This window comes from Rhyacophila brunnea, unplaced genomic scaffold (assembly GCF_057557595.1).
Source record: "Rhyacophila brunnea isolate RB1 unplaced genomic scaffold, BYU_Rbru_1.0 scaffold_6, whole genome shotgun sequence".
Lineage (NCBI taxonomy): Eukaryota > Metazoa > Arthropoda > Insecta > Trichoptera > Rhyacophilidae > Rhyacophila > Rhyacophila brunnea.
Window position 1 is genome coordinate 34,478,944 of NW_028233276.1, and position 14,315 is coordinate 34,493,258.

At 28.3% G+C, this 14,315-nt stretch overlaps 1 protein-coding gene across 14 annotated transcripts in view; it reads left to right on the plus strand.

Annotated features, from left to right (window-relative positions):
* The window catches only part of GluClalpha (glycine receptor alpha 1), a 95,896-nt gene that overhangs the window by 56,068 nt on the left and 25,513 nt on the right, over window positions 1–14,315 (plus strand). For 6 of the 14 annotated variants that reach the window (XM_085956571.1, XM_085956575.1, XM_085956578.1 and 3 more), the window contains exon 4: window positions 10,965–11,035. In XM_085956571.1, the coding sequence (XP_085812697.1) occupies window positions 10,965–11,035 (71 nt within the window). Of the gene's footprint in view, window positions 1–4,309; window positions 4,378–8,152; window positions 8,221–10,964; window positions 11,036–14,315 lie in introns of all 14 variants that reach the window. The other 8 variants (XM_085956583.1, XM_085956573.1, XM_085956576.1 and 5 more) reach the window with 2 other exon arrangements.

The following is a 14,315-nucleotide window of genomic DNA, read 5'->3' on the forward strand; positions in this document are numbered from 1 at the left end:
ATGGATTCTCAATATATAACACACGTTGCTATGCATTTCAATGTGTCAGCACGAATTTTGTTTATTAAAAAAATATTCTCCGAATTTAGTACCTATATAATAAACTTGTGCACAATTAAAGTCTGTTTTTTTTCTAAAATGTGATGTCATATTTTTGACCCAATAATAAAAATATCTGAAAATTATGTAAGTATGCATTTGTACAACTTCAGTTAAATATAAAATTACACTTTTTTGTAGATTAGTAGATATTTACTACAATATTAATTTATTTAGGTATTCACGCGTGTTCAATAATAATACCTGATTGATTTCATTTGGACTTCGTTATGGATTTATCGATAAATCAACATTTTCACGTCACTAAAATTACCTGTTATAAACTTAGGAATATACATTTAATTTAAATTAAATTTGAATGCGGAATCGAAGCCTAGAAAAAGAACATTATAAGCTTCAAAAGGGTCATTAAAAATCCCTTGTGTGGATTCAGATAATAGAGAAAAAACAAATAAAGGACAAAACATATAAATATCTAGGTCTTGTGATGAGAAATAAAAAGTATGAAATCATACATACCGTATGAAAAAGTTAGAGGAAACGCACTGGAAAAAACGTATCTCATGACTGGGAAATTTTTATGTATGTTATAATAGTAAATTTTTAGAATTTCTGTAGACAGAATGAATTTATTCACTATAGTATCCAACTCCTTGTGTGGATTTAAACAATAAAGAAGAAGAAAGATTTAATTGAACGCTTTCACTAGAAGAATCATTAATAATTATTTTTTGGCACGTCGATTAATCTGTTAATACTTCACGCAGTACATATCATATGAAAGGTATTAATATCCATCCATTTACTTCGATAACAATATTGACAATAATTAAAACCTTATTATTTATACGATATAAATAGTTAATATTCATAAGATATACCATAATCATAGTATATAATGATTGTCGGACCGTTTCGTGCAAAACAATTCCGTTGTCTCAGTACTGTCCATCAATTACTGTGAGTATCGTTTAAATCTTAATAAAAATATGTTATTATAGGCCCCTGAATGACATTTTTTTTATTATGAAATTCAAAGTTTTAAATGTTTACATATCAATCATCCGTAGAATGAAATTAAATTTGCCGAGCTTAATCGAAATTTACTGCTGAGCGCGGTTCTCCATTTTGTAGTAAGCTTTTGGCCGATCAAGGCATATTCACCTAAATCCATTATACTAGGGTCACCATGTCTACAACTTATATTATAATGTGAAGACATTTTATAATAAACGACAATGAACAGCCCGCTTTTAAATTAACTTATGTATTAATTTGATCATGATACAACATCAAAAGATGAGGTTCAAAATATTGTTTTGGGTGAAATTAAAACTAAATAAAGGCTGCAGCTTATGAAGAAGAAACTTCTGCGTAGCAATAAGCATTCTTTCAAATATAGTGATAGAAAAAACCTATACCCGTCATTATTCTGCTACAAATTCTTATATGGTATCATTATTTATTATTTCTTAGGGTTTCTAACGTATTAAACCATGGTCACCCTTGCTTATATTATTATGTTCAGTCATTCCGCTATAACCCAGTAGGTACTCTTCCGATTAATTTCAATTATAACAAAATCGGGTGAGCCAGTAAATTGCTTTCATTAGATTACTAAAAGCAATAAGGTAGGTAGGCACCTTTATTACCTCGCCAAGCTATACGTAGATGCGTACAATGCGTTTTGTATTAGATGATGTATGAATAAAAATAATAGTATAAAGAAATTTATTGAAAATGGATCATTATTTCGAAACCTTTATTTGAAAAAATTTGCAAGCATTACTTCCTTAATCAAAATTTTGACATTTCAAATTAAATTTGGAATGTGTGATTATCACAAAATATACCATCCAAATTTTAAAATACTAACTATTTTTTACAACGTTTTTATTAGCTTGTATTCTTATATTTTGTCCAGTGGTTGCTTGTCCGGTACAAATCTTGCAATCGATTTTTAACTAACTTCCCGACTAGCTAGATATTTGAAACTTTTAGAATATATTATCAGAATACGATGTCAATACATTCCTTTAATACGTTTAGCCATCTTTAAGCAGAATTAAATTAATTTTCAGTTAATTGTGTTTTGTATGGAAAGTTATTTCAGAAAAATCCGTAAAAAGTAGAAGACTATTATTGGTTGCTAGGGGGTCTGGGGTCCTAGCAAATAAATTATTAATATATACGTGCATTACTATGGAAATGAATATGAAATGTCAATATGACATTTCAGTATTCTTTGATCGTTTAAGCTAGTCAAGTCAAGTTTATATGATTCAACAGAAAATTTAAAAACGTTGTATATAAAAAGTTCTTTTTATCTTGTAATTATTCTATTAATGTTTTTAATAATTAGAATGATAATGACAATAACTTTTTTCTGTTGTTTAGTTACATATTATTGATAATTACGAGATTTAATGTTTATTTACAAATGACGGAATCTTAATATACTCGTATTAAAAAAACATGACGTAGTACAACGGGAAAGTTTATATATCATAAAAATGCCATGGACTAATAATAGTGTAGGCACTAATTATAAGGTACGTTAAATATTTTACATATTATCTTGATTAGCCACAGCTTTGTAGATTTCTATCTGCATTTATGAAACAAAAGCGCCACTTTATAATATATTCGTGTCGCATAATAACATTTAATAATTTTTGAATCGTTCGTAGAATAGAAATTTAACCTCGGTAGATAGGCACCTAATTTGAAATTTAAATTTTAACGTTGAATTATTGGTTGTTATAACATAATTAATCAAAGCGGCAAATCATTTTATATAAATGTTTTTAATAAGTACTTATAGTACGCTGTTTGAGAAATAAATTAGGCTAATTAATTTCACCTGAAATGTATTATTTTAGAATTATTCCTCTCGTATTTTTAAAGTGGTGCAAAGGTTGTGTTTTATATAATATACTCTAAGTATTTTTGGTAGGACTATAACGAAATATACCCAATAATAATATATACTCATATCTCTATATTCGAATAATGTGTTCAATGAATACAATTTTACGTGAAATTCCATTTTTTCCCAATTTAATGGTATACACATCCTTCTTTAAATACATTTTGTTGATATAGGTACTGTATAATGCTGGTTTAATTGTAGAGACATACAATTTAAAATATTTTTCCAGAAGAAGAATAGTATGAATGTTTGTGTCCAATATTCTTTTATAAATAAGCAAATTCGTTAAGATTTAGGGACATACTATGGTTTATACTTGAAAAGTACTTGTTATTGATATTTATTTTATTATAAGTATTATATGATAATATTTTATTTACATATATTGTGATTAACATTCTTGTCATTTATGGAGAGACTATCGTATCCACATTGGTAATACTCCCTTGGGAGATAGCAAACAATGTTTATTTACTAATCGGAATACATAATAATATGTTTTTGATTAAATTTATTAATGTAGTACCTACCATCCATGACAGTATCTATATTTTTAGTTGTCATGTTTATAATGGGTTTATTATCCACTGTTTAATTCAATTGTTGAAAAACTTAAGTAACTGATTGTTAATTATATTTAAAAAATGAATTTAATAACTATTTTATTTTAACGATTATTTTGGGTCAGTGTTAAATTTCATTAATTAATAATAACATAATATAAGTAATTTTTGAATTTGATTGCGTATGGTATTTTCAAATATGTCTAAATTGGGAATATTTGAATTCATTTTGATCGAGAGTCAAAATTGTTGCCAGTAAATTACTATAAATACGATTCGATCAAGAATTAAAACTACGTTCGATATTCCAATGTGGATGCTGCGTGCTTATTTCATTATTGCGATCAATCTTAACAAAAATATGACCTTTTGCATTGGTTAAATTTAAAACTTTTAGCCGACAATGTGCATTTAAAAATGTAGCTCACAAACCATAATATATTACAAGTAACATGTCACTTCCGTTAAAAAATAGGAAATTATGTTTTAAATGTTCTAAATAAAATTATTAATATTCTCTTATTGTTTTCAAATTTATCCGTTTTTTCGTATAAGCGCTGCTTTATGGAAATGTTTTTATTGTGCGTTTTCCGCGCTTAAGTTTGAGACTTGCATATTGAATTCAAAATTTGGAACGGTCTGGAGATTGAAGGATTTTCTATAAATCCACAATCGCAGTTTTGAAATAAGCCCGTTAGTCGTATGTGTATGTACGTGTTTTGTGTGCCATACTGTTGTCTCGCTCAATCTTCAGATGGCCCGGCAGTAGTCCGAATTAACCTGTTTGTGAGAAGCATTGTCACCATAAGTGACATCAAAATGGTAAGTCCTAGTAGATATAATCCAGGTCACCATCTCCCGTCAAAATCACAATAATACAAACGCGACAGTCGCCATGTTGACTACAGTTTTCATCCAGTCTTGCCATAAACAATAATAATTGTTCTCACCACCAATATTGTTATTATTATTATTACTCTTGACTTTTTTATTGTTATAAATTAATTATTACAATCCACGATTTTATTTGGAGTGAAATTTTATTTACGTTATTTTTCGTATTTGTGTGTGTGCTGTATATTTTTTTTGTACTATTTTTATGCCGTGTGCTCTGATAAACATAGGATTATGATTTTAAATATTATGGTTTTGATTTATTAATGTAGGAATTTCTCGCTATGACGATTAGAATCCGCTGCTATTATTTCCTTCTTAGTTATGATCATAGCATTGTTGGACCAGATCACCAATCTTAGATTGTATTCTGATTAATTAGAAAATTGGTGAAATATAGACGTGTAAACTAATGCTCGCGAATTGAATTTGTCCTGATTATTTTTATTGATGTTGTACTTAACTAATCTTCACTATGAAACATGCTTTCAATACTCTGATTGGATACACATGCCCCCAGAGATTTGATTAAACATCATTATAATAATAGAAAAACATCATTATAAATTGGTCCTGCCTGCCAGACCCTTACAAACATCCAAAAAATGAGATATTCGACTCTCACAATATAATACCAGAAAATAGTCGTTAAGCACATACGTTAAAATTTTGCATATTCTGTTATGGATTGTTTTCATCACACACCACCCTAGAAAAGATAAATCAAATACTAGATGTTAAATTACTGCAACTATACTACACTAACTTCGTAAATTAAATCAGAACACTCGGAATACAAGACTTTCGTATTCAAATAATTAAGATATTATATATTCGTTTAATTGGTAAATACTTTCAATTATTAGAGGTTTTTATTGGCATTTAATTGATTTTTCTGCAGTTAAAGAACTTACAACATAAGAATCATTATTATGCTTGCTATATCTATATAAATATTAATTGTTTAATAGTTTTTTTCAAATTTATAGTTAATAAAGACCGGTTTCGTTTCATTTCACTCTCAATAAATTAGACCCATTGAAAATGCTTTACGATAAAGCTACTAAAGAATAAAAATATAACGTAACAAGCTTAACACTACTAATTTTGTTGTTATTTCTTTAACGAGTATGTCTTTCTTCGTAGAAATGACAAAAAACAAAATTAATTTTATTCTTCTTTGTTGAATATTATATTTTCAGTTATTTTTAATAAATACGTGGCTATTTTTACAATTGACTATTTTTTTATTCACTATACAAACGTATAAAATATTTATACTGATAAATTGGGAAAATACATATAAAATACTTTCACAATAAAACGACAAAATACACAAAATTTTCATCAATATTACAAAGTATAGTTCATTGTAGTTCTTTAAATTTTGTTCAAATATACTTCAAATTGGATTTATCGTAAAGAAAACGAAAAAATGGCCCATATAAAATCTTATGGGAGCTTGAGTTGAAATGTGTGTAAAAAGTAGTGTATTAGTGTCTTCAAATTAAAAAAATACTCATAAACATTTTGTAAATGGTTCCTAGTCATCATTTTAAAAATCAATGAACATACGAGGCAATTATGTATGTATATCCTTTCAGGTTATACCTTAAACTTTATAACGTTAGATGTTTTTTTTTAGTTTTATTATAATTGACTGCCTTATAGAAGGATTGATGCTATTTTAGATAAAGGAGTATTTTTTATCTTTCAGTGTGTTACTTACAATGTGCAATTGAGAACTTGGTGTCATTTTTTTTTATTTAACTATAACTATTTTTCGTATATATATATTATTATTATTTTCATTTATATTTTACTCTGGGAAGTCTGCATCGTTGTCTTTGAGTAGAGAAGCAGGGAAAAGGTTTGAGTTTTTGCGTATAGAATAAAATTTTACAGATTAGTAGAGACTGTTGCCAACAAAAATTAGGTGAGTTGAATTATGTTATATTTCTCTCGGAACATTGTCAGGACCTTACACAGCATCCGGTTTTAGACAGGTAAGCTGAATTGAATGTTTAGTCCATGAACCGGATACAGTCTCTTAATTAAATCAGTTGAGACAATATCGTGATTATAACCTAAATTGTCAGTACTAATTATAGAAAATATTAATTAAACATAAAGTTAGACCTGTTGAGGTATATACTGATTAGAGCAAAAGCATTTTTTTCATTCCAAATATTTGAGATCTTGATAATCACACGAGAACACAATTTGTATTGTTATACTATTTTATAATTACCTTTTAATACAATTGAATGATAAGACTGATAATATAAGAGTTAAAATTGTTATTTCGTTTGTGGATTGAGCACATGAACAAGTTCGTGAAGTAAATGAATGTCACAAAGTGCTATATTATTTTAAGTTATTTTTTATCTCACTGATTTTCAATCTCGTCTTTTATGTCCAAAACTAATAATTGTTACTTAAAATTTAAGGTCAAACTTCGGCAATGTATAGTTTATTCAGATATTTTATGTGCGCACTGCAATATCACACACATTTTTGTTGACAAAATTGAAAACCACTTTCACAAAATCATATCATTTTTGTGATTTTAAAATTTCATATTTGCACAATATGGTATTCATCAATCAATTATTATCAATCGAAAGTTTTTATTTATATCATTTAAAACAGTTTTTTATACCTACGTGTTTTTATTAGGTTTTAATCAAAATATGCATATTATGAAAACAAGGAATTAAACATAAACCTATCTAATGTCGATAACTACCAGAAAACATGATAGACAATATGATAGACACGACCATACAATCTTGATAATTATTTTTTTTAGTCGATAGATTTAATTTAATTATTATAAAAAGCAGTAGCGAAGGATGGAGGCAGGCTATTGAGATCCACTCTAAATAGTGCACACTAAACTTTGACAGTCATACGTATTTGTTTTCATTGAAATAAGACTACAATTTACAGACATTGTTGGTTAGTTTTAAAATTCAATTAAACCCTGTGAAACCAAGCTATAACAATTAATAATAGTCAAAAAATACACGTCTATCTATCGAATATCTAAAATAATTCAATTAAATCATACATAACTTTGAATATTTTATAGATAGAATAATATTTTTATCTAGTATAGTTTGGTATAGGCAGGGCTTAATGAATTTTAAAAAATGAACCAACAATAATATGTGTAACACTTAATCCAACGAAAACAAATACCTAAGTATGAATGAAAAAGTTTGCACGTCGTATCGCTCGAAATATACCAAAACTATTATGGTTTGGTTAGGCAGGGCTTAATTTATTTTTAAAAACTAACCAATGCAATCTGTAAATTATTGTAGTCATAGTTCAATAAAAACAAATACGTATGACTAACAAAGTTTAATGTACACTATTTATGGCGGATTTTAACAGCCTACCTCCACCCTTCGCTACTGATAAACAGTTTCTTTGTTTGAAGTATGTGTAAAAAATGTTTATTAAATATTATATACTTAGTTAAATAGATCTTTATAGCATTCGTTTTTATTTTACATATAATAATATCTTCAACACCGAAGAAGACTGTGTCGAAAGAGTTCGTTCACGTAGCGTGGCAAACCCATCAAGCGAACACGACGACAAGCATTTTCCCCCCTTTCATAAGTCGGTGGGCGCAAGTTTTTCTTGGAGATACAATGTATAACTTTGTTTGTTTTCCGATGCGCCCGGCCAGACGGTCCCGCCATTGTCCGCGTCAACATTTTTGTCCGAAGTATCTCAAAGATCGATGACGTCACCATGGTAAGTGTTTCCGGCCGCAGAAAGGCAGCCCCTGCGGAACAAAATGACAAACAGAACAATGCCATAGACCGCCATGACACCCCCCGGTATTGCCAGAAACACTAATAGATCATAATTAGATTCGCGTATAGTTTATCAGTCCAAATCATTTAAGTGCTTCTGGTGTTTTTGTGCTCATTCGCCATCTTTTATTTTCCCCATCTATATAATTTTCAACCGTTATTATAATTTAGGCCTAATCATAAAAATCAATTTATTCTGGATTAAAAATTACCGAATGTTTTAAAATATAATATATTATGTTATGATTCATAGAATATACTCATTCAACTACTGATCGTACTAAATATAATGTTAGTAATTTATTTATATCATATTTTTAAAGTTGCAAACTTTGATAAAATATATTTTTCTTATGATTTATTTTTTAATAAAATTTAAAACAGGGGAGTTAAGGGATACCAGTTTTGTAGAAATAATATAATTTTGTAAAATTTAAAAATACAATTATTTTATATGGATTCATAAAAAAAAGTATAAACTATGCCGTCCTTTCTTTTCGTTATTATTTCAAGTAGGCAACGTTACCATAAAAACAAACAATATTATTTCTTCAAACGTGCTCACAAGATAATTTTTTAAATAGGTAATCAAATATTTGTCAAATTCGTAATAATCGTCACTATCGAGCTTTTTATTACTTTCATTTTGTTTATTAAATGCTATTAGTCTTTTATGTTAGATTATTTTTTATTGTTTATTATAATATGTGTGAATTGTTATAACTGTTCTTTAAACGATGTCTAGCTCGTAATAATAGTAGTATTTTAAACGATTTTTTTTAAATATACATAACAGAAGTGAACCACAGGTAAACTAATATCTTTTGTTATCTATATGTGTCAACAAATCATATATGCAATTTGATATATTTATTAAATTATTTCAATTTAAACCATTTTTTTATAAAATCAAAAACATTGAAGAACGATGACTTAATCGAATAGAAAGTAAAATATATGAAATTTCATTAAAAAAGAAACATTTTATTTATATGGCTATAAGAAAACATATAAGTAATCTTTTTGACAAGACAATTTATATATACTACCAACTAGTCAAAATATCATTGTGGTTTGTGGCACATTTAAATATATATATATTTTATTATTTCTGCCTTTTATTGGTTTACTATTTTGATACAATATTAGTTATAAATATTTAATTAAACGGCTTGAACGAGTAATAGCCGTTGGTACTTTATTTTTTTCCTCTCTTCATTTTCACTATGATCATTATTCTTAGACCAATTTTTCAAATCTATTAATTCAGTATACATGTATTTGATTTTATATTAATTTTGAATCATTGTCATGGTATGTATAAAGTGAGCGGTTTACCTGCAGTAACTTTATGGAGTTACGATGTTTAGACATCACGCTATCAACATTACGAGGAATTGCTTTTCGATCGATTGGCTGTATTTTTTTTTACAATATTATTAATTATTTGATCGTTGTTCTTCTCGTCTTGGGTGTTGTTGTCCACGATAAGTATTTAGACATCTTGTATCACTTTAAAAAATCTGTGGTTATAAAGAAAAAGTGCTCAAGTCAGTCTGATTGAAACAGGTGTGTGGATTTGTACGAATCAAAACTCAATATCATTTTTTTTTCATACAATGAGAGAATACTTATTTTCATTTTTTTTTTCAGCTTTATTTTGAACGACAAAACAAAATTAATAAGGTTTAAGAAAATAACACATACACCGATACTTACAGGTTTTTAACTCTAAGTCTGTTTTAGTTTTAAATTTTTAATTGAATCATTTAAAATATTGTAAAATTTTGTTGCATAACTCGAAATTACTGATAATGATTGCTAAATTGTACATTTTTACACAGAATTTTTGAAATATATTTTTTCTATTTTATTGTATTCTTCCTTTTCACAGTCTGACTAAAGTATTTTTTCTACTAACCCAGTAATATGTCGTAGGTTTTAAAATATTCCATAAAGGTATTTAATTACGAATACTGGTGTTTGGTATTATCACCAGTTATGAATGTGCAAAACTATTGCATGCGTTGAGATCAGTCGGTTTCTTCAACAATAGCAATCATCATCATCATCGCCCATCCAAAGCATACATTTATGTTTTTCGGTTTTATTTACATTCTACACAAACCTCCGAATTCGGAGCATATTGGAAGAAAGTGGGCGATACAACGTATATTAGTCAAATTATTTTTTTCTAAATAGAGTAAAAAACAAAATATGTAATTAAAAAAATATTACTTTAGCACGGACAAAGTTTTTCGATCAAATGAAATCACTTAATTTTATATTATATTGTATATTTTATAATAGGGAAAAAATATCCTAGATTATAACTAAGTAATAAAATTGAAAAAAAAAAACTTTTTGCATTTTTTCGTGTATTTGATCTATGAAATGATTGAATTAAAACAATTTTTGAAAAAATGTTATAAATTAAGACTATAACGGATTATATTATTAAAGTATTGATTTTTCAGTGTCACAATATGATAGAAGTGGTACAATATAGTTTATTATAAACCGTAGATTATCGACACTATAATATTTTCAATCGAATGCGGACTTACAATGTTTTCAAAATAATTTATTAAAATAAAATAATTTTTGTTTTGTCAAGTTGTTTGTTTTTGTTGCACTAATTCTATTATTGTCAGGTGAATAATTTTGGTATTTTTTTGAAAGGCGACGATCCGACGGTCGTCCGTGTCAACTTCTTTCTTCGATCCATCAGCAAAATTGACGATTATAACATGGTGAGTGTGATGATAGAAGACAAAAAAGTAAACGGCGCCACGAAATCGAATCGAATCAAACTAAAATGACGAACCAAAATCAACAACCGCGAGTTTATCACACCCCAGAATGTTGCGTCATTTATTAAGTGATGAAAGTTTACAATGAATATAAAATATATATTTAACAGCCTATATAAATAAAATCATTTTTTAATGATTGACCACAAGCAGTGATTGCAATATTAATTAATATTTAATATTTGTACCGAATTCATTGTTTATTTAATATCACTACTAGATTTAACTAAGGCTACGCGCACACGGCAAAGCGAAGTTTCGGATTCATCCGCCAAACGTCGTTTACGGGTCGAATGCGTTTTGTTTGCGTTTCGTTTACGGCGATATATCGACGATGCTGTCCAAACATCTGGACAGAGAAAACACAGTTTTCAAGGAGATTCATAAACGCCTTTTTTTGAAACTGCACCCTGCTGCGAGAGTATTTATCTCTCATTACAGTGGTGTACAAGGGTAAATAAATCAATATAAAATTAGTATATAATATTGCATTATACCTACATTTATTTTCCCACTATTGCTTCTTTTGGAGCTGGACTGTTTTATATCGATAGCGTTTTGAAAATTACCTATTATTGTGCCTATTATGTATCATCATAAACTTTGCCTGATCAATACTATCGACCGAGGGTACTTGATGGAGTTTGAATTTAAATTCTAATTGATTTAAGTTTTGTACTATTATTATTTATTAATACAATAAAAAAAAAGATTATAAGTTAATACACGAAGAAAGGGTAAAAACCTTATTACCTAGATACCCACTAAGTAAAGGATGAAGTATAAAAACATAATATTGTGAATAATTTGAATATTTGCATTGTTTCTAAAAACTTGTTGTAAATACTATTAATACATTCGGTAGGTAAGCAGTTTTACAAAATAAAATAAAAAGTTTTGACACAGCACAGCTATGAGAAGAAGTATTTCATCAGAAGAAAGGCTCGCCATAACTAGAAGGTAAACTAAACTAAACTAAAAAATATACATATACCTATACAAGTACATAGGCACATACCTATCAATAGTAGTAGGTAGGTATTCATTATTCTCACTACAATATATTATTATTGGTACCCGTTTACATTTTAGTGTATATATATATAGACCATCTAGATGAACAGATTTTAAGGCAGATATTTCAAATGTTTATTTATAATATGTGACAAAACAGAACACCCGGAAAAAACCTGGCTGTTCTGTATTGTTATTGTTTTGTTTTGTCATGTTCTGTTTTGTCATGTTCTGTTTTGTCATGTTCTATTTTGTCATGTTCTGTTTTGTCATGTCCTGTTTTGTCCGGTTACCATCTAAGTCATACCACGTGTCTGGGCAGTGTAAAAATAAAACCCAATCATGATGAATTATTGTTTGCAACCAGAAAGATTCACTTGAATGCTTAATGCTTATTTGGACTATGTCTGCATTTGCATATAGCTAACAAAAATCCGCATGAAAGGCATTTGAAATAATTTCTACACTATGAAAATATCTAGGTAAAACGGTAAAAAAGAAATACTTAATAATATGTAGGTAATGTTTACATCTTAGTTCGCCACTGGCCTCTGAGACAAAAAAAGGTTTTTTTTAAATTCTTCGGATAGTGCAATAAATAAATTCTTCCATAATAACACTAGGGGTGAAAACAAAGACTACTACTATCAGTTTGCAGAACACAATAAGGCACATATTGTATGACATAATTTATTACTTTAGTCCGAAAAAATTGAAAAAATCCTTCTTTCTTAATAATTAGTGTCATCAAGAATTTCACAGTGGCGTTTATGCAATGGGGAAAAAAACAGATATAATTTAATTAAAATATTTTATAGATGTTTTGTATATAATTTGTCAGAACAATGTATTATATTATTATACCTATTGTATCTTTTATCAAATAAATATTTAAAAAATAAATTATAAATAAACATTTGAAATATCTCCCTTAAAATCTGTTCATCTAGATGATCTATATATCGCTGGTTTAAAGGTAAAACTCATTATGTTACATTTTGATGTTCTGAGATAATGAGGTTTGAACATATTTTTTGCAATTAAAAATCCAATTTCAAATTAAGATTTTTTCTTCTTTTTGCATAAAATGTATAAAAAATCAGAGAATACATTGAAGGTAATCAGATTCTGTAAAAAAATTAGGAACATTTAAAAAAAAGAGTTTTTGTATATAATGAGTTTTTCCACACACATGTTTGTTAGTAAAGTGATAGTATGTCAATACTTTGGCAAGGGTTTCGCAATGTTTTTTATTGTTTTAGATTCTTTTTGAGTAGGTACTTACTAAATTTAATAATAATAAAAGAATAAAAATATTTAAAAACAGTTTTATTTTAACCAAAATAGGAATTCGTAACAATTAAAATTGAAAACAATTAAACATACACTGAGGTTAATAATAATTATTTCACATACACTGGTGATGATAATAAGGACAAAACAATAATTATGATAAATTGAGGTAAGATAAACAGCATTAAAAATATTCTTTATTCCTCAACAATGTCTTCCAATACGTCTGGCTCTGGTAATGTGTCTAATGTGTCGCGATCAATAGATGGTAAATTTTCGTACCAATATCTTAGCTCTTCCGGAATGTTACCGTTTTTACACAACTTCATAAGATCCTTTTTTCAAATTAGATATTGGTAATATGAATTGATATGCACCTACTAATTGTAGAATAACATTACTCCGTCTCCCTTTTCCCGCTGCATAAATTTTTCTGTAAGGTCCTGTATGGTTATACCGATATTGGATAATTCCAGGTATTTTTTTCTCATAATGTAGACATTTAATTTGGAGCCACATTACTAGCTCTCCATTATCATCTATGTTTCTATTATTTATTATTTTAAATTTCTTCGTCGTATCGGGTCTTCAATAGCTATAATGTGTCGCTCCAGAAGTTAGCGAAGATAACACCATTTTCCTCGGCTTGTAAGATATAGTCGAAGTTGCAGCTTACTGGACAAGCCTTGCATAAAAACAGGTGCTCCATGCTTTGCATTTAACCACACTCGCAGGTTGGGTCATCAAAGAACCCCCATTTCACCATGTTGTCTCGGGTGCGCCCTACCATGGTTCTCAGTCTGTTTAGGGCTTTCCATGTGTGATACCCAAGACTGGCTCCATGTGGGAGGTGCTCTGCTGGCTTTACCTAATCTACGAAACCCTCAGAGGCTAGGTTCGCCGCTCATGCGGA